Below are 27,026 nucleotides of genomic sequence, written 5' to 3' on the forward strand. Positions count from 1 at the left end.
TTTTCTCCATTCTGTTTCCAAGATTTTGGATTATCTTTACTATCATTAATCTGAATTCTTTTTCAGGTAGACTACCTATTTCCTCTTCATTTGTTAGGTCTGGTGGGTTTTTGCCTTGCTCCTTCATCTGCTGTGTGTTTCTCTGTCTTCTCATTTTGCTTAACTTACTGTGTTTGGGGTCTCCTTTTCGCAGGCTGCAGGTTCGTAATTCCTGTTGTTTTTGGTTTCTGCCACCAGTGGCTAAGGTTGGGTCAGTGTGTTGTGTAGGCTTCCTGGTGAAAGGACTAGTGCCTGTGTTCTGGTGGATGAGGCTGGATCTTGTCTTTCTGATGGGCAGGTCCACGTCTGGTGGTGTGTTTTGGGGTGTCTGTGGCTTTATTATGATTGTAGGCAGCCTCTGTGCTAATGGATGGGGTTATGTTCCTGTCTTGCTAGTTGTTTGGCATAGGGTGTCCAGCAGTGTAGCTTGCTGGTCGTTGAGTGGAGCTGGGTCTTGGCGTTGAGGTGGAGATCTCTGGGAGATTTTTGCCATTTGATATTATGTGGAGCTGGGAGGTCTCTTGTGGAAAAAAAAGAAAGAAAGAAGAAGATAAAATAAAATAAAGTTATTAAAATAAAAAACAATTATTAAAAAAATTTTTTTAAGTAATTAAAAAAAAAAAGAAAGAAAGAAGAGAGGAACCAAACTGAAAAACAAAGCCACCAACGATAACAAGTGCTAAAATCTGTACTAAAAAAAAAAAAAAAGGACAGACAGAACCCTAGGACAAATGGTAAAAGCAAAGCTATACAGACTAAATCACACACAGAAGCATATATATACACACTCACAAAAAGAGAAAAAAGGAAAAAAAAAATCATTGTTCCCAAGGTCCACCTCCTCAATTTGGGATGATTCGTTGTCTATTCATGTATTCCACAGATGCAGGTACATCTAGTTGATTGTGGAGATTTAATCCGCTGCTCCTGACTCTGCTGGGAGAAATATCCCTTTCTCTTCCTTGTTCGCACAGCTCCTGGGGTTCAGCTTTGGATTTGGACATGCCTCTGCGTGTAGGTCACCTGAGGGTGTCTGTTCTTCGCTCAGACAGGACGGGGTTAAAGGAGCAGCTGATTCAGGGGCTCTGGCTCACTCAGGCCAGGGGGAGGGAGGGGTACGGAATGTGCGGTGAGCCTGCGGTGGCAGAGGCCAGCGTGACGTTGCACCAGCCTGAGGCATGCCGTGTGTTCTCCCAGGGAAGTTGTCCCTGGATCACGGGATCCTGGCAGTGGTGGGCTGCACAGACTCCCGGGAGGGGAGGTGTGGACGTGACCTGTGGTTGCACACAGGCTTCATTGTGGTGGCAGCAGCAGCCAGAGCGTCTCATGGCCGTCTCTGTGGTCCGTGCTGATAGCCGCGGCTCACGTCCTTCTCTGGAGCTCCTTTAAGCGGCGTGCTTAATCCCCTCTCCTCGTGCACCAGGAAACAAAGAGGCAAGAAAAAAGTTTCTTCATCGTGGTGGCAGCAGCAGCCATAGCGTCTCATGGCCGTCTCTGTGGTCCGTGCTGATAGCCGCGGCTCACGCCCTTCTCTGGAGCTCCTTTAAGCGGTGTGCTTAATCCCCTCTCCTCGTGTACCAGGAAACAAAGAGGCAAGAAAAAGTTTCCTGCCTCTTCGGCAGCTCCAGACTTTTTCACGGACTCCCTTCCGGCTAGCTGTGGCGCACTAGCCCCCTTCAGGCTGTGTTCACGCCTCCAACCCCAATCCTCTCCCTGGGATCCGACCTCCGAAGTCCGAGCCTCAGCTCCCAGCCCCCACCCACCCCAGGGGGTGAGCAGACAAGCCTCTCGGGCTAGTGAGTGCTGGTTGGCACCGATCCTCTGTGCGGGAATCTCTGTGCTTTGCCCTCTGCACCCCTGTTGTTGTGCTCTCCTCCGTGGCTCCGAAGCTTCCCCCCTCCGTCGCCCACAGTCTCTGCCTGCGAAGGGGTTTCCTAGTGTAAGTATTTAGAAGTGTATTATTTGCATATGGGAAGTCTATTGATACCTTTTGGACATTGTTTTCTAGATTAACTGCATTGTGTTTACATAACAATATTCTACATAACAATCTACATGATTTCAGTCCTCTAACATTTGTCAAGAATTGTTTTATGGCTCAGTGAATGGTTAAGTTTCTTAATTGTGTTGTTCAAATCTTTTATATCTTACAGATTTTTTTCTTCTTCTTCTGTTAATTATTGAGGAAGGCATATAAATATCTCTCACTGTGATTGTATTTTTTTGCCTATTTCTCGTTTTGATTTTGTCAGTTTTTGCTTTATTTATTTTGATGCCATGTTATTATGTACATAAAAATTTAGGATTGTTATCTTCAATTAATTTGTGTGTTTTATGTGAGATAGGGGTTAAGCTTTATTTTTTTCTTATTTGGTTATCCAGTTGCTCCAGTACCTTTAAAAATTTTTTTGAATTACAGTGGCAACTTTGTAAAAAATCACATTACCATATATTTGTGGGTCTATTTCTGAACTCTGTGTTCTGTTCCATTGATAGATTTATCTATCTCCGTGCCAATATCAAACTCTCTTAATTATTGTGGCTTAGTATTAAGCCTTGAAAACTGGTAGTGTAAATCCTCTGACTTAACTCTTTTTCAATGCTGTCTTGGTTATTCTAAATTTCCAAATAAATTTTAGAATCAGATTTTCAATTTATACAAAAAAGTCTGGTGAGCTTTTCATGAGATTTCATTCACCCTATAGATCAATTTTCAGGAGAATTAACATCTTAAAATTCATTTTCCCAATTCATAAACATTGTATCTTCTTTAGTACCTCTTATCCCTATTTTGTCATTTTCAGCATAGAGGCTGTATTAGTTTGCTAGGGCTGCCATAACAAAGTGTCACAGACTGGGTGGCGTAAACAACAAAAATTTATTTTCTCACAGTTCTGAAGGCTAGAAGTTCAAGATCAAGATGTTGGCAGGTTTGGTTTATCCTGAGGCCTTTCTCCTTGGCTTGCAAATGGCCACCTTCTTGCTGTGACCTCAATATGATCTTTCCGACATTGGAGAACATCCCTGGTGTCACTTTGTGTGTCCAAATTTCCTCTTCTTCTAAGGACACCAGTCAGATTAGATTAGGGACCACCCTAATGACCTCATTTTAACTTAATCACTCCCTAAGGGCTCTATCTCCAAATACAGTCACATTCTTAATTATTCAGGGTTAGGGCTTCAATGTATAAATTTGGGGAGGAGAGGACACAATTCAGCCCATACAAGAAATCTGAAACATCTTTTGTTAGATTTGTTCCTATTTGATTTTTATATACTATTGTAAATGATATTGGTTGAAATAGTTTTTCTCAAGTCTGTGTCTGAGAGTTCCAGTATCTTGAGGCCCATGTGAATCTGTTTCAATTGTCTGTTACTCCTAATGTTTTTCACTTATGTTGTTCTTTTCTTAGACTGTATATGGCAGTGTAGTTGATGGTTTGTGTTTAGAACTAATTTGAGATGAAGGATGATGATATCTTCCTGTGCCTGGGGATAGGAGCTAGTATTCTAGGAATATCTCAATCCAAATTCAGGGACTGAGATTTTTGTGGGCCATACAGAGCTTAGGCAGCCTAACTAATCCTTTGTCCTTATTCCTTGGACTGAATAAGGACTGAGTATTCATTGGTTTTACCAGGGTCCCCTATCTTGGTGGGTCTTGGATTAGAACTTTTGCACCTGTAGCACTTTGAGGTTGTCAAACACACTACTCAGCATCGTAGCCTCTTAGAGGCAGGCAAATGTCCTGGAGAAAAATTTGATTCAAGTGCCATGGTCATGTCTTTGTATTAATTGAGTATACACACACACACACACACACAAACACATGCAATTGTGTCTGGAGAATAAAATCCTATAAGTGAAATTGCTATATCAGAGTTTGTATATGTGTGTGTTTGATATATGTGCATCTGTAGAATACAATTCTTGTGGAAATAAATAAAAACCACCCAAACTGAACAAACAGAGGCTATTTATTGAGAGCCTGTCTCTCTCTCTCTACACACACACACACACACACAAACACATGCAATTGTGTCTGGAGAATAAAATCCTATAAGTGAAATTGCTATATCAGAGTTTGTATATGTGTGTGTTTGATATATGTGCATCTGTAGAATACAATTCTTGTGGAAATAAATAAAAACCACCCAAACTGAACAAACAGAGGCTATTTATTGAGAGCTTGCTATAGCAAGGGAGTCAGCTACCATCACTTGCATTTGGCAGGCAGGGGAATGGGAAAGCTTTATAGTGAAAAAAAAAAAGGGAAGGCTTTAGTATTTTCTTATTGGAGGTTGCTGACTTGGGAAATCCGGAGTTGGGCTAACTAGAAGCGGGGCATCTTATGTGATTGATTTGGAGATCATATTTGGCTTTCTCTGGTTGGTCCTGACTTGGAGGCTGAGGGCAAAAATAGGGAGGCTGGCAGTTGTTGACCAAATCCTCACCATTCTGGGCCAATTGCTAAGGAGGTTGTGATTTAGTTTCCTGGACTGATTGCTGGAGAGTCTGTGATTTGGTTTTCTGGGATGGTTGCTGCAGAGGTTGTGGTTTGGCTTCCTGAGCTTATGTGGTTCTGGCCATTAGTCATTTATATATTCCGTTTCTCATCCTAAAAGTGATATTGTAGTACCAAAGAATATATATTTAACATTTGCCTATTAACTTCAATTGAAGTTGTATTAATTTATCATTTACTAGTAATGTATGATCATCTGCTCCAACACAGCAGGCTATTAATCTTTTGAATTCTACTTAACTGATAGGTGAAAATTTGTATCATATTATGTTTTTTTTTCTTTTTTTAAAATTTAATTTTTTTATACAGCAGGTTCTTGTTAGTTATCTATTTTATACATATTAGTGTATATATGTCAATCCCAATCTCCCAATTCATCCCATCACCACCACCTCCCTCATGTTTATTTGCATTTTAGTAAGATTGAGCATCTTGTCATATATTTAAGAGTCATTTGTGTTTCCTTTTGTGTGAACCATCTTTTCCTATGTTTGCCCATTTTTATAGTAAATTATTGGTCTTTTATTTCTCATTAATTTGTGGGCCCTTATTATATGTAAAGGAAATTGGCCTTCTGAATGTTAACTGAGTTATAAATATCTTTCCCAGTTTGTTGTTTATCTTTCGACCTTGGTTTTTTATATATTTCTAAATTTTTATGTGGTCAAATATATCAGTCTTTTTAATTAATGGCTTCTGGGTTTGTGTCCAAGAAGACCTCATCTACTCTGAGAGTAAAAAAAAAAAATCTCATGTTAAGTACTTTTGTTTATTTATATAAACACAATCTGGGGATAATATGTGTTAAGACTATGTCATATTGTTTACAAAGAGGCTAGTTAACAACAAAAGTATAATGGATCTTAAAATCGTCAGCGGGACTGAGGCGTCTCATCTTCAGAATTCTGAAGTGTTGTCCAGGCAGGAGGCAGTGGCTATGGCAGCTCACAGGTGCAGCACTTGAAAACTACAGGAGTCAGAGTCCAAAAGCTTCCACGAAGCAAAACATTCTGGTCTCCTTTGGAAGTCCCATTCCCTAACAACCACTGCCCTTGTATTCCTCCTCTGGAATTCCAGCTCCAAGGCAAGGCCTCAATTTACCGTCGGGAGAACCTGTTCTTGAAATCTTTAATTGTCTTGGCCATCATGGGGGTGATTTTCTTTGCAGGTTTCCTGCCGCTGACCACCTGCGGCAAGTGGGTACTGGTGGTGCTTGAGCAGGCTCTGGCTGGCTTCTCATGGGTGAGGTTAAGGCTGTTTCTGCTGGAGGGAGTATGGATGGTTCCTGTGGGGTACAGGGCTGGCTTGATCTTGACTTTTTCAGGGGCCGCTGCTTCTCCTATTTCAAACTTCTCCTGCCTCCTTAGAATGTCAGAAGGTGGCCTGGCCAGAGAGTTGAGAAGGATCATCTTTGCTTGTCGGCCTTTGGGCTTATTGGCTTGTGCAGATTGGATATTGACTGTCAGTGCTTGAAGCCGCTGCTCTTGGGCATCCTGAAGCCGCATGTACATCTCTCGCCATGTCTCGTGCTCTTTTGGCCTTTCTTTCCTAAAGTTTTGGTGAGAGTGAATTTTCCATAATTTGTCTGTTTCTTGGACTAGTGCATGATTGTATTTCTCTATGCGATAACAGCTGATCAGGTGCACAGCTCTCCAAGATGGGTTCAAGAACCGAATATGCGACCCCTCTCACTTTAAAGATTGAATTGATGTTGTTTCTAAGTACCCAGATGCACTGCTGGCGCAAGGTCATCATTTTGGCAAGATAGGCACACTTGGAGCCAGAAAACACTTGCATCTTAGAATTCATTCTGCGTCCAGTAAATCCAACTTTTTCCTCTTCCCGGGGTGAAGACAGTGCTTTTTGCTTTGGTCGTAAGGAGGACATCAATCCAGAGGCAAGAAGTGGACGGTCATTGGCCTGGACCCTGGGTAATGGGAGGTCCGGCCACACTGGTGCATCAGTGGGGACCTTTACCAGCTTGGCCCAGACGTTTCCAGAGGGCTGCAGCTTCTCTGATCTGTTTTCATTCACCTTAGGTAGTTCCTGAACCAAGTCCAAGTTTTCGCTTGAATCATATTTTTTAGGTCCTTTTTCTTCAAGAGCAGTGGCTGAAGTTTTCATAATCTTTTTCTTTTTCTCCCTAGGCTGGTCGTAGTTGAGGTAGGACTCAAAAGACATGGTGGGCGGCTTGAATTCATTATCCATATCCACCTCCTCACCTTTAGGGAGGGAGCCCTCAGGCTTTCCATCCAAATGAGGAGGTCTTACTTTCCCTTCTTGAATCTTTTGGTTATTGGAAACCTTCTCTTTCACCTTGGGTAACAGGCCTCTTGCCCCCTCTGCTATGTCCAAACGGTCGAGACTCTGCTTGTTTTTGTCCGGTTTGGTTTTCTCAGAGTACTCGTGCTTTCGCTTTTTAAGGTCTGAAGCTTGTCTGAAGGGAGGTAAAACCTGAATGCCGCGGCCCTCTCTTTCCTTCTCTTTCTCGACACCACTAGGGGGCGGATTCTCGATTGCGCTGTCCCGGGGGAGAGACCGCGGCCTTTGCTCTCTGTAGAAGGCCAGGCCTGATTTTCGTCTGGTCAAAGCAGAGGACTTTTCCTGTCCCTTGGTTCCGACCAGGCGTTTGTCCCTGTGGGGAGGCTGGTGTCCCCTGCTTAGACTCCCAGCCCCTCTCCCCTGGGGTGCACCCAGGCGGCGGTCTCGGCCGAGCTCCAGTCTGGCCCGAGGGGCATCTGAGGGGCCTTCTCCAGGCCTCTGCTGTGCGACACGGGCCTCCACCAGGCGTCTGTGACAGTCCCCGTACATCAGACAAGGACGGATAGACTGTGGAGGGGACCGGCTATAACCAGATGATCCCCGCTCTGAAGAATAAACTGGGGAACCCCCGCGGCACCGCCTTCTGCCCTCGCCCCTCTCCCGGCCGTGGGACCCGTGGCAGGGCCTCACGAGCTCTGAGGGGTGTCTGTGCAGCTCCGGTCTGTGCTTGCAGCCGTGCGATCGGTCTTTGAGGGCTGCGCGGTGTGCGTGGCCGTGCCCCTCCATCGCCTTCTTCTCCGAAGGAGCGTCCTCTGGGCGGTGTCGGGAATCGCACTTCCCCAGGTCCCTCTCAGCAGGCTCGGGGTTTCCATCCACTGGAACCAGCCTCTTCCACAGCGCCGCCAGGTCCCGGCCAGGCTTCCGACGCGCTGGCGTTTGTACCCGCGACTGAACGTCGGGCCGACCCCGCTCTCCGTGAGGACGGCCGCCGGAACGGGCGAGGCCAGTGGTGCTTCTGGTCTCTTAACGGCCTCCTCCGCAACCTGGTGCCCGGACGCCGCCGCCCGGCCCTGCCCTGCCCCGAGCTCCCCCGGGTGCACACGGCGCGGCCCCGCCTCTGGCGCTCGGTGCGCGGAGCCCCCGCGAGAATGGCCACCAGCGCGCGGCCGGGACACAAGGAAGCCCCAGCGCCCCCTTCCTGAGGGGGCTGAGAGCTGTGCCCAAATTACATCACCACCAGTCGGGAGTCCCTGGGCCTCCCCGCCCCACCTGGGTCCCGAGAGCAGCAGGAATCAATCAACAGTGACGACCAACCTAGCGCAGTGCGCTTGCCGTTGACTAATTCGAGCCTCTACACAACCAGAGAAGAGTTATATTATCCCCATTGTACGGGTGAGTAAACTGAAAGTCTTAGAATTTATTAGATCTAAGAAATCTGACAGTTATTTTTATTTTGTTTTCAATATTCTCAGTAGTATAAATTGACAGTTCTAATGATTACTTACGTAATAATAAGTCAAGCTTAAAGAAATAATAGGTAACAGAAGAAATAAGTAAAACCACCACATTCCCACAACCCAGATACACTAAGGTATTATTACCCAACAGTGAACCTTGGTGTATATCCATATATCTTTCCAGATCCTTTGCTATGTGTGTATGTGCACATACATGCACACACCCGTATGTTTTATCAAAATGAAATTGTATTGTAAATACTGTTCTTTAACCAACTAGTTCTCTAACCAGAGTGCAAAACAGGATCATGTATTGTATCTGGTTGTATCCCCTATGTCTCTTTGAATTTGCACAGCTTCCCCCATCCTCTACCTTCACTATTTTTATTTATTTTATCTTCTAGTTTTATTGAGATATAATTGACATACAGCACTGTATAAGTTTAAGGTATACAGCATAATGATTTGACTTAATACATCATGAAATGATTATCACAAGTTTAGTGAACATCTAGCATCTCATATAGATACAAAATTAAGGAAATAGAAAAAAATTTTTCTTGTGATAAGAACTCTTGAGATTTGCTCTCTTAACTACTTTCATATATAAATACAGCAGTATTAATTATCTTTATCATGTTATACATTATATCCCTAGTACTTATTTATCTTATGACTGAAGTTTGTACCTTTTGACCACCTTCATCCAATTCCTCCTCCCTCCACCCACTGCCTCTGGTAACCACAAATCTGATCTCTTTTTTTATGCATTTGTTTGTTTGTTTTTGAAGTTTAATCCACTTACCATACTATGTTAGTTCCTGTTGTATGACATAATGACTTGATATACATTCGATTTATATAATTTCAAAATGATCAACACAGTAAGTCAGTTTTGAGCTGTCATCATACAAAGATATTATATAGTTATTGACTATATTCCCCACACTGTACATTTCCTACCCGTGACTCATTTATTTTGCAGCCAGAAGTTTGTTCCTCTTAATCTCCCTCACCTATTTCTTTCCTCCTTCCTGCTCCCCTCTGGCAATCACCTGTTTGTGCTCTGTATCTGTAACTCTTTTTCTGTTTTGTTATGTTTGTTCATTTGTTTTGTTTTTTTAGATTCCACATATATGTGAAACCATATAGTATTTGTCCTTCTCAGTTGGATTTATTTCACTTAGCATGATACCCTCTAGGTCCATCCATGTCATTGTAAATGGCAATATTTCATTCTTTTTTATGGCTGAGTAATATTTAATTGTATATATATGCCACATCTTCTTTATCCATTTGCCTATTGTTGGGCAGTTAAGTTGCTTCCATATCTTGGCTATTGTAAATAATGCTGCAATGAACATAGGGGTACACAGATCTTTTCTAATTAGTGTTTTCATTTTCTTTGGATAAGTACCCAGGAGTGGAATTGCTGGATCATATGGTAGTTCTATTTTTAATTTTTTGAGGGATCTCTGTACTGTTTTTCGTAGTGGCTGCACCAATTTACATTCCCATCAACAGTGCAAGAGGATTCCCTTTTCTGCACATCCTCACCAACACTTGTTATTTGTTGTCTTTTTGATAATAGCCATTGTGACAGGTATGAGGTGATATCTCATTGTGGTTTTGATTTGCATTACCCTGATGATTAGTGATGTTGAAAATCTTTTCTGGCCATCTGTATGTCTTCTTTGGAAAAATGTCTATTCAGCTCCTCTGCCTGTTTTTTAATCTGGTTGTTTGTTTTTTGATGTTGAGTTGTATGAGATCTTTGTATATTTTGGATATTAACCCCGTATTGGATATATTTTTTGCAATTATATTCTCCCATTCAGTATGTGGCTTTTCATTTTGTTGATGGTTTCCTTCTCTGCGCAAAGCCTTTTATTTTGATGCAGTCCCATTTGTTAATTTTTGCTTTTGTTTCCCTTGTCTGAGGAGACATATTCAAAAAAGTATTACAAAGATCAATGTCAAAGAGCATACTGCCTATGTTTTCTTCTAGAAGTTTTATGGTCTCAGGACTTACATTTAAGTCTTTAATGCATTAAGTTTATTTTTGCGCATGGTGTGAGAGAGTATTCCGGTTTGATACTTTTGCGTGTAACTGTCCAGTTTTCCCAACACCATTTATTAAAGAGGCTGTCTTTTCCCCATTGTATATTCTAGCCTCCTTTGTTGTAGATTAACTGCCCATATAAGGTTTGGTTCATTTCTGAGCTGTCTATTTTGTTCCATTGATCCATGTGTCTGTTTTTGTGCCAGTACTATACTGTTTTGATGACTGTAGCTTTGTAGTACAGTTTGAAATCAGGGAGTGTGATACCTCCAGCTTTGTTCTTATTTTTTGAAGATTGTTTTGCCTAATATTTTGTTGAGGATTTTTACATCTGTGTTCATCAGTGATATTGGCCTGTAATTTTCTGGTGTTTTTGTGATGTCTTTGTCTGCTTTTGGCATCAGGGTGATGCTGGTCTCATGTTTGGAAGAATGTGTTTGGAAGTGTTCCTTCCTCTGCAGTTTTTTGGAATAGTTTGAGGAGGATAGGTTTTAGCTCTTCTCTAAATGCTTGGTAGAAATCACCTGTGAGGCCATCTGGTCCTGGACTTTTGTTTGTCGGGAGTTTTTTTTTTTTATTATTACTGTTTCAATTTCATTACTGGCAATTGGTTTGTTCATATTTTCTATTTCTTCCTGATTCAGTCTTGAGAGATTGTACATTTCTAGGAATTTGTCCATTTCTTCTAGGTTGTTCATTTTATTGGCATATAATTGTTTGTAGTTACCTCTTATGATCCTTTGTATTTCTGTGGCGTTGGTTACAACTTCTCCTATTTCATTTCTGACTGTTGATTTGGGCCCTCTCTATTTTTTTCTTGATGAGTCTGGCTAAAGGTTTATCAAGTTTGTTTATCTTTTCAAACAACCAGCTCTTAGTTTCATTCATCTTTTCTATTTCTTTTTTTAGTCTTTATTTCATTTCTGCTCTGATCTTTATGATTTCTTTCCTTTTATTAATTTTGTGGTTTTTTCTTTCTCTAGTTCCTTCAGGTGTAAGGTTAGGTTGTTTGAGATTTTTCTTGTCTCCTGAGGTAAACTTGTATTGCTATAAACTTCCCTGTTAGAATTGCTTTTGTTTTGTCCCATAGATTTTGGATAGTGTGTTTTTGTTTTAATTTTCTCCAGGTTTTTAAAATTTTGTCTTTGATTTCTTCAGTGATCCATTGGTTGTGTAGTAGCATATTGTTTAGCCTCCACATGTTTGTGTTTTTGCATTTTTTTCTTGTATTTGATTTCTAGTCTCATAGTGTTGTGATTGGAAAAGATACTTGTTATGATTTCAGTTTTCTTAAATTTACTGAGACTTGTTTTGTGGCCTGGCATGTGATCTATCCTGGAGAATGTTCCATGTGCACTTGAAAAGAATGTGTATTCTGCTGCTTTTGGATGGAATGTTTCATATATATGGATATGATCCATTTGGCCTAATGTATCTTTTAAGGCCAGTGTTTCTTATTGATTTTCTGTCTGGATGATCTGTCCATTGAGGTAAGTGGGGGTTGTTAAATTACCTTACTATTATTGTAATACTGTCAATTTTCCCCTTTCTGTCTGTTAATATTTGCTTTATGTATTTAGATGCTGTTATATGGGGTGCATATATATTTAGAGTTGTCTTCTTGGATTGATCCCTTGATCATTATGTAATGTCCTTCTTTGTTTCTTGTTACAGTCTTTGTGTTAAAGTCTTTTACCTGATATAAGTATTGCTACCCTGGCTTTCTTTTCATTTTAGTCTTCATGGAATACCCTTTTCCATCCTTTCACTTTCAGTCCATGTGTGTCTTTAGATCTAAAGTGAGTCTCTTGTAGGCAGCATATATATGGGTCTTGTTATTGTGTGCATTCAGCCACTCTATGTCTTTTGATTGGAACATTTAGTCCATTTACATTTAGAGTAACTATTGATAGATATGTACTAATTGCCATTTTATTAATTGTTTTTGGGTTGTTATTGTAGTTCTGTTTCTTCCTGTCTTCTTTTGCTCTCTTCCCTTGTGATTTGATGACTATCTTTAGTGTTATGGTTGGATTCCTTTCTCTTTTTGTGTGTGTGTGTATCTATTATGGATTTTTGGATTGTGGTTATCATGAGGTTTATATATACCAATATATATTTTAAGATGCTGATCTTTTAAGTTCAAATACATTTTAACAATCCTACATTTTTACTCCCCCATGCTTATTGTTTTTGACATCATATTTCCCATCTTTTTGTTTTTTGTATCCCTTAAATACTTAATATGGATATAGATGAGTTTAGTATGCTTGTCTTTTAACCTCCCTACTAGTTTTATATGTGGTTGATTTACTACCTTTATAGTATATTTGCCTTTACCAATGAGATTTTTCCTTTCATAATTTTCCTGTTTCTAGTAGTGGTCTTTTCTTTTTCACTTAAAGAAGTCTCTTTAACATTTCTTGTAAAGCTGGTTTGGTAGTGCTGAACTCCTTTAGCTTTTGCTTGCCTGTAAACCTTTTGATCACTCTATCAAAACTGAATGAAAGCATTGCTAGATAAAGCATTCTTGGTTGTAGGTTTTTCCGTTTCATCTCTTTAAATACATTGCCACTCCCTTCTGGCCTGCAGAGTTTTTGTTGAAAAGTCAGCTGATAGCCTTATGGGAGTTTCCTTGTACTTAACTTGTTGCTTTTCTCTTGCTATTTTTATCTCTCAGTTTATCTTTAATTTTTGCTATTTTTATTACAATATGTGTTGGTGTGGTCCTCTTTGGGTTGATCCTGTTTGGGAATCTCTGTGATTCTTGGACCTGGATGTCCATTTCTTTTCACAGGTTAGGGAAGTTTTCTACTATTATTTCTTCAGATAAGTTTTCTTCCACTTTCTCTCCTCTTCTCCTTCTGGGACCCTATAATGTGAATGTTAGTACCTTGATGTTGTCCCAGAGGTCTCTTAAGCAATCCTCATTAAAATTTTTTTCCTTTTTTCTGTTCAGCTTGTGTGATTTCTACTACTCTGTTTTCCAGCTCACTGATCCATTTCTCTGTATCATCTAATCTACTGCTGATTACTTGTAGTGTATTTTAAAATTTCAGTTACTGTATTCTTTACCTTTGTTTGGTTCTTCTTTATGTTTTCTAACTCCTTATTAATAACTTCCAACTTCTCACTCTGCTCACCCAATCTTCTCCTGAGTTCTTTGAGCATCTTTACAGTTATTACCTTGAACTCTTTACTGGGTCGATTGATTATCTCCACTTCACTTAGTTTATCTTCTGGGGTTTTATCATGTTCCTTCATTTGGAACGTATTCCTCTGTCACCTCATTTTGCCTAATTTGCTGTTTTTATTTCTATATATTTGGTAGGTTGGTTATGTCTCCTGACCTTGGAGAAGTGGACTTTTGTAGATGTCCTGTGTTTCCCAGAAATGCACTTCCCTCTGGTCACAAGAGCTATATGCTCTAGGGGTGCCCCCTATGTGGGCTGTGTGGGTCCTTCTGTTGTGACAGGCTGACTACTGTGGGTGGTCTGGTATGCCTGGCTGGTTTATATATAGCAATATATATATGTATTTTAAAAAAATGGTTTCTTGCCAGGCCCTGTCTTGCGCTGAAGCTGCTAGTCACTGGTGCATGAGGCGGGGTCACAAGGCAGCTAGGTGCAAAGCCCTGGCGTGTTCTGGGGCTAGTGCTGGTCCGCTGATGGGTGGAGCCAGGTTCTAGGATGGTGGTTGCGAGGCTAGGTGTCCTGGATCCACTAGATGGCCTGTTGGTGTGGGGTCTGTTCCTGACACAGCTGTCTGTGGGGTCTGGGGTGTCCTAAAGCTGGTGTTGGCCTGCTGGTGAGTGGGACTGGATCCTGGGGTTTGGGGGGTCCTGGGGCTAGTGTTGGCCTGCTGGTGGATGGGCCCAGGGCCAAGGGGTTCCCAGGACTAGTGGCAGCCTGCCGTGGGTGAGGCTGAGGCCCATGAGGTCCCGGGGCTAGTGCAGGTTCACTGGTGTGAGGGTTCTGAAGAACAGGACTGGGTCCTGGGGCAGCTGTGGGCTTGGGGTTATTAAGGTAGCTAGCCTACTGGTGGGTGAGGTTTTATCCCCACCCATCTAGCTACTTGGCCTGAGATGTCCCAGTACTGGTGCTTCCAGGGTGGTAGGTGGGGCCAGTCCCAGCGCTAATAAGCTAGAGGGAGGAGTCCAGAATGGCACTGGCCAGCAACAGTGTCCTTGTGGTAGAACAAGCTTCCAAAAATGGCTGCCACCAGTGTCTGTGTCCCCACGGTGAGCTCCAGTTTCTTCCCGCCTCTCTAGGAGGCTCTCCAAGATCACCACGTGCATCTGACCCAGGCTCCTTTCAAATTATTGCTTCGGCCCTAGGTCCCAGCACATGTGAGATTTTGTGTGCATTTTAAAGATGAACTCTCTATTTCCCACAGCCCTCTGGCTCTCCTGAAATTAAGCCCCACTGGCCTTCAAAGCCAAACGTTCTAGGGGCTTATCTTCCTGGTGCAGGACCCCCAGGCTCAAGAGCCTGATGTGGGGCTTGAACCCCTCACTCCTTGTGGAGAACCACTGCAATTGTAATTATCTTCCCATTTGTGGGCTTCCCACCCATGGGTATGGGTCTTGACTATACAGCATCTCTGCCCTTCCTACCTGTCTCATTGTGGTTCCTTCTCTACGTCTTTAGTTGTAGAAGAACTTTCCTACTAGTCTTCTGGTCTTTCTCATCACTAGTTGCTCTGTAAATAGTTGTAATTTTGGTGTGCCCAAGGGAGGAGGTGAGCTCAGGGCTTTCCTACTCCACCATCTTGGCAGTTCTCTCCTATTTTATTTTATTTTATTTATTTATTTTTTTTTTTGCGGTACGTGGGCCTCTCACTGCTGTGGCCTCTCCCGTTGCGGAGCACAGGCTCCGGATGCGCAGGCTCAGCGGCCATGGCTCATGGGCCCAGCCGCTCCGCGGCATGTGGGATCTTCCCGGACCGGGGCATGAACCCGCATCCCCTGCATCGGCAGACGGACTCTCAACCACTGCGCCACCAGGGAAGCCCTCCTATTTTATTTTTAGTGACACTAACCTGTTCAAGAAACCATGCCAATTGTTTTGGAGAACATCTCCCTTTCTACAGTTGTCTGATTGTTTCCTCAAGGTTTCACCTGCTGTTCTATCCCTGGTGAGACTGTGGTGTCACCTTGTTGTGATGGCAGTCTGATCTCTCCATCATGCAGCTATGTTGCAACTAGAAAGTAGCCTGTCCATAATCTAGTTCCATGTTTAATAACAATGGCATGGCACAGCAAGTCCCCTGTGTTTCAGTAGGCTTTATACTTCCCTGAAATCCCCAATTCTATAACCAGTTCAATCTCAGGATTTACAACAAATGCCTCCCTTCATGGAACACTGTTCCTGAGCGTAGTTGACCTGTTCTGATTTTGTATTAAATACAATAAATACCTTCCCTGGATCTGTAGATACCCCTTCTGGTAGTTCTAGTGCTTTGTCAAGTTGTGCAGCATTTGGAACTTGGGAAGTTTCTTGGTAGAAACAGGAGGTAATCAGGAAACAAATTAGAACCTATGGGTATATATAGTCAAGCTTTTAAGTGAATATTAGATGCAAGGACTGTAAAATAGAACTATAATAAAAACATTTGAAAGAAGAAATGTGTCCTTTTTAACTGTTTGTTTTTGAGATGGAAAGCTTAATGCAAAATTTGGATCTTATTACAGAAATTGAAACGAGCTCATGCAAATTAATCTCCATTGCACCCATAAAAAAGAAATTAAAAGCACTAATGCTGTTTGTGGTGTATATACAGTAACATTTCCTAAATATCTTCTGGGTCTAAAGCTAGGAATTATATTCAATGCTTTCTTTTCCTCAGGCTACAGTATCATAGGATTCAATTTTGAATCTGATAATGGAGGCACTTTTGTTGCACAATAGCCCACAAAGGAAATGAAGGAAGTAGAAAACAGCCAGATTATTGAAGCAGAGACAAATGAGACACCCCAGTTAGATGCTCACTTCTGGGCCTCCTTTCTTTGGTAGACAGAAACTAATTGAGCATCTAATTGTGTCCATTTCAGGGGCACACCATCTTTTACAGTTTAAATTGACCATTGGTGGTGACCTATTCTTAGTCTTTTAATTCAGAAGACAATTTTCTATGATAATTTGAATGGCATGAGTAGAAAGGTGTTATAGATCTAGCAAACTTTATACTTTTAATTAACAAATTTATAAGACCATATTCTGTGTTTCCAAGTAACCGCACGCCTTAAATATTTAACACTAGGTATTTGAATAGAGTTTTCTTATCTCTCCTTAAATTCTGAATTTCCATCAAACTTAAAGAAGAAGTAGCATTATTATTTTAAGGCCTGGGCACCCCAACTATAAGCTGTTTCACAGTCTGCATGGTAAGAAAGCCATTTTTGAAGCAACCTCATTATCAAACAATTCTAAGTCACTGAACCAAAGAGTATCCTTCAGTCCCCATCATCTGCTGTAGAGATCAGGACTGTTTGCCAAACTTTGTGATTCCAGCCATAAAGCCCTAGAAATACTCTTGATTGGAGTTGGGACAGCTATCGTTTTCCAAGAATATAATAAAAACTTTGCACAAGTCCCTCTGATAGATTGCTTATAGTCTTTCAAGAATATGATCAACATTGCTCAGATCAGCTCAGGATACGGAAGTCCATCCCAAGAATTAGAGCTTTGCCTTCCTATCCATCCTGATGTACCATGAGTTCACAAGGTCAGTGGTGTTCATTGTTTAAGCGACTCTCCAGGGATTCTGAAAGGAATTTGAGGGAGATTATTCTGACAAATCCTCCAGCTCAAGTTTGGTGAGGGCAGCTGTGAAAGTCAAAGCTCTCCCTGTGGATAGCGAACAATAAGACTCCTATGTTTCTCTCCCTCAGTGTATATGCACATGGAGGGAGGGAGGTAAATTCAGGGGGACATGGGAGTAGGAAGTGTAGTGTGGAGGAGGAGCTGCCTTTGGGTGACTTTGTCTGGATCTTTCCCTCCTAGTGAATGGAACACCCAAGGCCAGCATCAGTGTCAGGACATTTCTCACCCCACCCCCATATCTACTGATGGAGGGGAGGGAAGGGAACCCAGATGTCAGAGTGGCTCATCTGCCAAGGTGATGATGGAATTCCTTAGCCTAGAAGTGTTTTGATCTGTGAACAGTTGAACCCAAGCCGACGTGTTTCTTTGCTCTTTACTTGCCAAAGTATTGAAGTTAAACAATTCAGAAGTCTATGGATAAAAAATTGAGCCGCTGTGCCCCCATCCCTTTCCTCTACCCAGAGGTAACTACACATCTAGATTTTTATTCCTTTCTTTTTCTATGAGTGAAAGAGTGTGGGTATGTATTTCTGTGATTTTTCACCTTACGTATGTCTTAGAATTAGGTAGATTTGCATCTGCTCACATAGAAAGATGTTCAAGACATATTATTAAGTGGGGCAAAAAGCAAGATGCCCAACAGTATATACAAAATGATAAAATTTTTTGCAAATTTAAAAGAATTTGTGCATATATATGTTGATATATTCATAAACCCCTTTCAGAATGATTACATGAGAAATTAACAATGGTGGACAGGGTAAAGAGAGAAATGTTTCTTTTTAAACTTTTTGTACTAATCTAAGTTTTTCTTTGTCAAATTTAAACATTACCTTTTTTTTTATATGTTTATTGGAGTAAAATTGCTTTACAATGTCGTGTTAGTTTCTATTGTACAACAAAGTGAATCAGCTGTAAGTATACATATATCTCCATATCCCCTCCCTCTTGAGCCTCCCTCCCACCCTGAGTATAATTGCTTTACAATGTCGTGTTAGTTTCTATTGTACAACAAAGTGAATCAGCTATAAGTATACATATATCTCCATATCCCCTCCCTCTTGCGCCTCCCTCCCCCCCTCCCTATCCCACCCCTCTAGGTGGTCACAAAGCATCGAGCTGATCTCCCTGTACCATGTGGCTGCTTCCCACTAGCTATCTATTTTACATTTGGTAGTGTATATATGTCCATGTCACTCTCTCACTTCACCCCAGCTTACCCTTCACCCCTGTGTCCTCAAGTCCGTTCTCTACGTCTGTGTCTTTATTCCTGCCCTGCCAATAGGTTCATCAGTACCTTTTTTTTAGATTCCATGTAAGTGTGTTAGCATACAGTATTTGTTTTTCTCTTTCTGACTTCACTCTGTATGACAGACTTTAGGTCCATCCACCTCATTACAAATAACTCAATTTTGTTCCTTGTTATGGCTGAGTAATATTCCACTGTATATATGTGTCACATCTTCTTTATCCATTCATCTGTCGATGGACACTTAGGTTGCTTCCATGTCCTGGCTATTGTAAATAGTGCTGCAATGAACATTGTGGTACATGACTCTTTTTGAATTATGGTTTTCTCAGGGTATATGCTCAGTAGTGGGATTGCTGGGTCATATGGTAGTTTTATTTTTAGTTTTTTAAGGATTGTATATTTTCGAGATTAATCCTTTGTCAGTTGCTTCATTTGCAAATATTATCTCCCATTCTGAGGGCTGTCTTTTCGTCTTGTTTATGGTTTCCTTTGCTGTGCAAAAGCTTTTAAGTTTCATTAGGTCCTATTTGTTTATTTTTTATTTTATTTCCATTACTCCAGGAGGTGGGTCAAAAAGGATCTTGCTGTGATTTATGTCAAAGAGTTAAACATTACCTTTAATTCACACTTCCTTTCTATTTGGGAGTGGACAGTAAGTGGGTGGAGAGAAAACACAGTGTCTTCAAAATCTTTCCTCGTCAGTGTATATAGATCTACTTCGTTCTTTTTATTGGGGCATAGTGATACATGGTAAGCCTGTATCATGATTTAGTTAACCACTAATGGACATTTTAGAGTATTTCTAATTTTGGAGGGGAATACGCATAATGCTGTATTAAACATCCTTAAACATTTATTATTTTGCACATGTGAAGTATTTCTATAATATACTGTAATTGATCTGGCATAAATGGTGAGGTATGGAATTGCGGGGTCAGTGGGCTTGTGCCTGTTTCATTTCGCTGTATAAAAGTGTTGTACTAGTTTATATTTACACCAATTGTATCTGAGTACATATCCTTTCACACCTTGCCAACTCTGAATATTATCTGGATAAAAATTTTTAAATTTCTGCATTAAAAAATTTTGAGATTCTTTTTGAAAGAAGTGTATTTTTTTCCAAATGAACTGAGGAAATATTAACAATACTTACTTAAGGTGGTTTCTTCAACTTTTCTGTGTACTGCAAGTTGTGATAAAACCAGAAAGAAAACATATAAGGGAAATATCTGCCTAGATGATCTTGTGTTTTCTTTTCTGTCTGGGGAGTCTACCCTGTAGCCACATTGACTCAGCAAGCTTGTTACAGCCAAGTCATCAGAGCAAGTAAAGAAGCATCATTGCCACATCCCAAGACATGACCAGGCTCTGCCATCAGGGTGGTGAGGAGGCCCTCACAGCAGTGTGGGTGATAAGCAGCACCCCCATTTCCATTTTGAGTAACTTCAAAATATTGCATGAAATCATTTCTGTTTCCAGTCATATCATTTATTTTATATTACTCAAAACATTGCTCAAATTATTTACATTCGTTTTGGCCTTTTTCTCCCTAACTCTCCCTGTTTTTATGCACTTTAAAACAGCTTTATTGAGATATAATTCATATACCATGCAACTCACCCATTTCTTCTTTTATTTTTTATTTTTCTAAGATGATTCTTTTCTTAGATTTTTTTTTTTTTTTTTTTTTTTGGCTGTGTCGGGTCTTCGTTGTGGCGTGCGGGCTTCTCTGTAGTTGTGGTGCGCGGGCTCTCTAGCTGAGGCGCACTAGGGGCTCAGTTGCCCTGCGGCACGTGGGATCTTAGTTCCCTGACCACGGATGGAACCCGCGTCCCCTGAATTGGAAGACAGCTTCTTAACCACTGGACCACCAGGGAAGTCCAACTCATCCATTTAAAGTGTGCAATTCTATGGCTTTTAAGGACAGGGGGTGACAGTTAAGGGGTGCAGAGTTTCTTTTTGGGGTACTGAATGTGTTTTAAAATTATCATGGTGGTAGTCTGATCTGGGCTCTACCCAGGAGACCACCTTTAGGAAATTCAGGGCTGTCAGCCAAAGCCAGTGCAGTGTGTGTCGTACTGAGGAGCACAAGCAAAACACTCCTGGCTGTTTTTTCGCTGCATCTTAGTCATAAGGGACCATTTGCATTAGTGCATGTTTAGATTAGGAAGAAGCATGTGGTTTCAGAGTGAAGCGTGGAGGGTCTCTGAACTATATGAACAAAGCAACTAACAGCTGTTAAGTACCCACCAAACATCTGGTTAAGCCCCAGAGCACCTTCAGTGTCTTAGAAACTCCCTCGTGCTGTTCCTTTCAGACGTTTCCCCTCCTCCCACCAGAGGTAACTTCCATCCTGACTTTTATGCTCATCATTCCCTTTTTCTTTATGGTTTTTACCAACTATACATCCGTTAAAAAAAAACAGTGTTTAGTTTTTACATTTTGAATGTTATATGAATGTAATACACATTTATTTCTTCGGACTACTTTTGTTTCACAGTATGTAATTTCCCCCCAAAAGTTCATATCAGAGTAAGAGCTTAGGTATGATCCAGCTATTCTATAATATCTTGACCTGATGCTGGCAGAGCACCCCACAGTTTGCAAAACACCAGGTGGAAATGGACCTGGTCAGTGTCGAGTGCAGTCCCTCTGGGGATATTCATGGCTTTCATGGCTCTTTAATTCAAATCCTTTTGTTCTCAAAGACCTTTGCGTACAAATGAGATGGATGGGCTTCACGTACAGCAGGACTGTGTTTTTCAGGAATTAAAGGCATACTCTCCTACAAGACCCGCTACTCCTGGTGCAGCAGGGTGACTAACTAACTGAAGTCTAGCCAGTAGTTGCTTTGAAATGGTCACTAAAATTGTGAGATTATGTTGGAGGAATTGTAAGAGACACCGTTTGTTGCCCTGTGAGCTCAGCTAAGACTGGCAACCACGGTTGTTTGATTTTGGCAAATTTGGCACAATTTTTGGCAGATTAGAAGAGCAGCTTCTCTCTGGTCAGGTGTGAATGTGCAGGGGCAGGAGTGGACACTGATGAGGAGGGGTTAATGCAGGGGAGGAATTGATGGAGGGAAGGGCACAGGCCGGGAACCAGAGACCTCGGTTCTGAGTCTAACCCCCAAGCATGAGTTTGAGAATGTGGACATTTAGAAACATATCCCATCAATCTTATTACTGCTCGTTTAATATGCAGTTTTATTTTTATTTTGAAAACTTGATTTGGACTAAATTTTTTGATGATTGTCATCTTTTTTATTATGTAAGTAGTAATTTGGAACTACCTAAATTTCATGAAGTACTTCCCTTCCTCATACACTAGATGGCACTACAGGTGAGGCAAGTCAACTTAGAAAATTAGAGACTGAGACTACCAAGGCTAATTTTGGTAAATTAGAAAGGCTTCAGTCCTCACCAAGAGTTGTCGTGTCAGCATCTTCAGAAGGATCAAACTGCCAGTGTTGGACATCTTAATATGAAATCATTTTGTATAGTGGCTTTCAAGTTTCTTTTTTTACTGTGAACAACTGTGAGACGTCTTAGACTGGGATCCAGTGGACACACACATGCAAACACAACAGAAGTTTCACGAAGCAATACTAAGCCTTCTTACCTGTTATGCAATCTGTGATAATTCTGTTGCGTTGAACTATGCTGCTTGTAGCCCATTGATTTCATGACCTATAGTTTGACAAAAACAATTTTCTAGTGGATCTATCAAGAAATATCAGTCTCTGCTTAGCACTTGGCACCATGCCAGGTACTTGGGGCGCCGTGAAGAAATACGTAACTATACTTCTGTTTTCTGGGAAAGAGAAGAGTTACCTTGAGAAGCCTTAGAGAGCAACCCTGTAAGACACTGTAAAATTATGCCCACAGACTAAAGAAACTGTGGAAGCAGATAATTGAAGTGAAGATATTAGAGAATAGCTGGATCATACCTAAGCTCTTACTCTGATATGAATTTTTGGGGGGAAATTACATACTGTGAAACAAAAGTAGTCCGAAGAAATAAATGTGTATTACATTCATATAACATTCAAAAATGTAAAAACTAAACACTGTTTTTTTTTAACGGATGTATAGTTGGTAAAAACCATAAAGAAAAAGGGAATGATGAGCATAAAAGTCAGGATGGAAGTTACCTCTGGTGGGAGGAGGGGAAACGTCTGAAAGGAACAGCACGAGGGAGTTTCTAAGACACTGAAGGTGCTCTGGGGCTTAACCAGGGTGATGCTTGTTATTACTATTATTATTTAAAATGAATGGATGTTTTATACATTCTTCTATATGAATTATATATTCCATAATAACAATAAAAACATAGCAAAGAAGATTACTGTAATTGCCTTCTTGAGTCTTTAACTCGTCTTGGTAAGTTGCTTTCCGGTTTTCTAACTCACTGGGACAAAAGGGGTTTCTTCAAGGACAGAGGTAGAAATGTACCAAAGGTAATTTTTTAAGAATGACCTGCCATACAGTTTTAAAGCTCTCCAAATGTTATCAGATCTGTCCTTGAGGGCAAATTTGGATTTTAGAAAGAGTCAAAACTGCTAATAAAGTGCGTTCTTAAATTTGGTGAGGCACAACTTCAAATAAGAGGACTCTCCAACAGCTGAGGGGTGATTAAGTTATGGTGCATTCCCTGCAGTCATTAAAAGTCATGTTTTAGAAAAACTTTTAATAACTGGGAAAAATATTTACAAAGTAATGATATTTTTAAGAAGAAAAAGCACAGGTTATCAAAACACATGAGAAGCCTATTTTGTAAGAAGATGGGAAGAATGTGACCAAAATATCTAATTTTTTTCTTGTGCCTTTATGCATCGTCCCAGTTTTCTACAGGGCCACATATTATTTTTGTAAATGTGGGCTAGGGAAGACTGTGGTCATTAATCTAAATTGAAGACAATTTTAAAAGAGGAGTTTCGGACATATTTTGAGCAAAAGAATAAAAGCATGACCTGCTGAGGTAACTACGTTGAAGGGTGACTCCATTTAAATATATTAGGTCTGATATATTTGTTTAAAAATCAGTTAGTAGTTTAAAATATAGACATTTTTTAGAGCAGTTTTGGGTTCACAGCAAAATTGAGTGGAAAGTATGGAGAATTCCCATATACCCCCTGCCCCACACATGCACCAGCTTCCCCAGTATCAACCTCCTGTGTCAGATGAACCTACCTTGACACGTAGTTGTCACTCAAAGTCTGTAGTTTACATTAGAGTTCACTTCTGGTGCACGTTCTATGGATTCTGACAAATCTTTAATGACATGTAGGCACCATGATAGTATCATATAGAATAATTTCACTGCCCTGAAATTCTCTGTGCTCTGCCTCCCTCCCTCTCCCCCAAACTGGCCACCAATATCTTCTTACTGTCATCATAGTTTTGCCTTTTCCAGAATGTCATATAGTTGGAAACATACAGTCTAAAACTGTTGACACAAATAACCAATAAATAATCTATAAAAGGACTAAAAACGAGTTTTATTTGAGCCAAATTGAGGACTATAGTCCAGGAGACACAGATTCAAGAAGCATTTGAACTGTGTTCTGCAGGACTACAAAATGGGGGAGGATTATAAAGGCAAAAATTGCAAGGTTACAACTAGTTACATGAATTGTTTACCACGAATTATGATTGGGGCTGGCAAGAAGTAAGGGTGCTTGTTAAGTAAGTATTGGTTGGGTCCAAAATGGTTGCAGCTGCTAGCAGATCTTGTTTTGAGAATGGCTGGTGTCCTTGAGTCTGATACAGTTCAGAAATTCAAGTTCTTAGTAATGCAGGAATGTGTCTGAAACCATATCCACAGTGGCCACCAGGCTCCATTTTGGATGCCTGAACCACAGTTACTCCGTTTTGATTTTTAAACTCATCTTTTCCTTAATGGTTAAAGCAGACGTACAATTTGTCTGATAGGCTACAGAACAAGCCAAATCATGTATACGCCAGAATGACTTCCCCATACCTCAATATGTGAAAATTTCTTGCATTGTAACCTTTTCAGATTGGCTTTTTTTACTTAGTAATATGCATCTAAGTTTCCTACATGTCTTTTCATGGCTTGGTAGTTTATTATTTTTTTAATTATTTTTTATTTATTTTTTTTATTTATTATTTTTTTTTACTACTGATTAATATTCCATTGTGTGGATGTACCACACTTTATTTATCCATTCATAGGCATTTTGGTTGCTTTCAGCAATTATGAGTAAAGCTGCATCAGCGGCTTCAGTGTGCAAGTTTGTGTGTAAACATAAGTTTTCAACTCTGGAGTAAATACCAAGGAGCGTGACTGCTGGATCATATGGTAAGGGTATGTTTAATTTTGTAAGAAACCATCAAACTGTCTTCCAAAGTGGCTGTACTGTTTTGCATTCCCACCAGCAATAAATGAGAGCTCCCATTGCTCTACATCCTCACCGGCATGTGGTGGTGTTAGTGTTTTGGATTTTCACCATTCTAAGAGGTATGCAGTGCTATCTTGTTGTTGTTTTAATTTGTCATTCCCTGGTGACATATGATGTTGAGCATCTTTTTATATATTTATTTACCATCCATATAGCTCCTTTTGTGAGGTGTCTGTTCATCTCTTTTGCCCATTTTTAATTGGGTTGTTTATTTTCTTATTGTGGAGTTTTAAGAGCTCTTTGTACATTTTTAATAATAGTTCTTTATCAGATGTGTCATTTGTAAATTTTTATCCCCGTCTAAGTCACTACTTTTTGTGTTATATATTTTATTACTTCAAGGATTATAATTTTCCTTTAATGTCCTTTTCTCTTAGACTTCTGAGAACTTGATTTCATTTATTTTAGCCTGAATTCAAAGCAAAACGTTAAACTAACAAAACAACAACAAAATGTGTATAAAACTGTGATAAATAAAATGCAAATTAATTTTTTTAAAAAGCAATAACTACCTTTTGAGTGGCAGAAAACAGAATACCTTTTCGTTGAAAAAGTGGTGCTTACTATACTTCCTTCACAAGCTCTTTGAAACACAGGTTGCTTCATTTTCTTTATATTCTGGCGGTCTGAATAAAAACTTATTACCTTAAGCAACAAAACTTTGTTTGAATCATTTTGTATGGATATCTTTATAAAATAGTGTTTTACCTGCCTACATAAACAGCAAATATTGAACATAACTGACATTGAATCATAAGAGAATAGTGCATTGAAAAAACAAGAACAAGGGACTTCCCTGGCGGTCCAGTGGTTAAGACTCTGCACTTCCAATGCAGGGGGCGCAGGTTCTATCCCTGGTCGGGGAACCAAGATCCCACGTGACGCATGGTGTGGCAAAAACAAACAAACAAACAAATAAATAAATAAATATTGGGAAACTGCCAGATGTCTTAAAAAAAAAAAAAGAAGAAGATGTTGTGAAAAAGGAACAACCAGAGAATAAGAACAAGCTCTTGGAAGTTAAAAATATTATTGTCTAAATAAATTCTGTAGAGTGGTTCAAAGACAAGGCCAAGGAGGTTGCCCAGAAAACAGAAAAAAGAGACAAAGAAAAGGGACACTGTAGGAGAAAAAATCTTAAAAGATCAATCCAGGTTATATCCCGTTCAATTAATAGAGGTTCTTAAAAATAAACTGGAGAAAACATAGGGGAGTAATTTATCACAGAAATAATAGAAGGCATTTTCTTTTAGAACGGAAGCATGAGAATGTCCAGCTTGACAACGGCCAGCACAGTGAATGGAAAAAGGCTGGCACCAACGAGGTTGTACAATTTCAGAACACCGGAGTTAAAAATAAGATTCTAAAAGCTTCCTGGGAATAAAAGATCCTTTACCTGCAAAGGAATAAGAATGTTATGCCCTTTCAAGCTATCAACTTTTTAAACAGAATAAAAACACTTACAGGCATGCAGATTCTCAACCACATTTATCTCCGTCTACCTTTACTTTAGAGGATGTGTGCTTTACTAAACCAAACCAGTGACCAGTAAAGGAGAAGACTCCATTTCTAGGGGATCCAATGCAGGAAAGTTTCAAAGGGAAATCCCTGGATGAGCACCCATAGCAGGCCTAACAGTCAGCAACCTAGAGTGGAGAGGGAGGGTGGAGGCTTCAGGGAAGCCATGGCTGGGGGGAGTGTAACTGACACATTGTCTGATGTATTTGATGGTGTGGAAAGTGATGTGAGGGGCCTTTAGAGGTATGTTGGGATTTGAAAATTAGCAATAGGTATATGGAAAAGTAACCAAATTTTTAAAATGAGGCAATTCTTCATTCCAAGGAAAATAATGTTGTCCAGAAATGGTAAAGTAACCACAGTACTTTTTGGCTCAGCAACATTATTTACACAGTCATAATCATGTAATCACTGCATACTACAGTAACTGTAAGGGGAGGAGAGGGTGAGAAGTCTGTAAGGCAGCTTACTGCTCATCTACCTTAACAAGAAGTGAATAGTTTAATGTCTAATATTCATATATTATGAAACAGTGACATGTTTAAAAACATGGAGGCAAATATCAGAAGAAACAGCTAAAGTAATTAAGGTTGTTGCCTCTCAGGAGTGGGGGGAGGGGGTAGTGGAGTGGGACAGAGACTATTGTTTTTCCTTAAAAATGTA

General features: G+C 40.4%; 2 protein-coding genes across 20 annotated transcripts in view; one reads left to right on the plus strand and one right to left on the minus strand.

Annotated features, from left to right (window-relative positions):
• The window catches only part of KATNAL2 (katanin catalytic subunit A1 like 2), a 152,879-nt gene that overhangs the window by 22,522 nt on the left and 103,331 nt on the right, over positions 1–27,026 (plus strand). The window contains exon 1 of one of the 19 annotated variants that reach the window (XM_028480056.2): positions 1,553–1,978. The exons of 16 other annotated variants lie outside the window; for them this stretch is intronic. The gene's annotated coding sequence lies outside the window, so the exon portion shown is untranslated. Of the gene's footprint in view, positions 1–1,552; positions 1,979–8,093; positions 8,219–27,026 lie in introns of those variants that run through there. 2 more of the 19 variants (XM_055080377.1, XM_028480057.2) reach the window with 2 other exon arrangements.
• On the minus strand, positions 5,571–9,135 carry LOC102985895 (elongin-A-like). The gene is given in 4 exon segments (XM_055080671.1): positions 5,571–6,192; positions 6,194–7,743; positions 7,746–8,095; positions 9,089–9,135. Coding segments are annotated over 4 exon segments (2,478 nt in total). The 3' UTR covers positions 5,571–5,661.

The sequence above is a fragment of the Physeter macrocephalus genome, chromosome 19 (genome assembly GCF_002837175.3).
Source record: "Physeter macrocephalus isolate SW-GA chromosome 19, ASM283717v5, whole genome shotgun sequence".
NCBI classification, from domain to species: Eukaryota; Metazoa; Chordata; class Mammalia; order Artiodactyla; family Physeteridae; genus Physeter; species Physeter macrocephalus.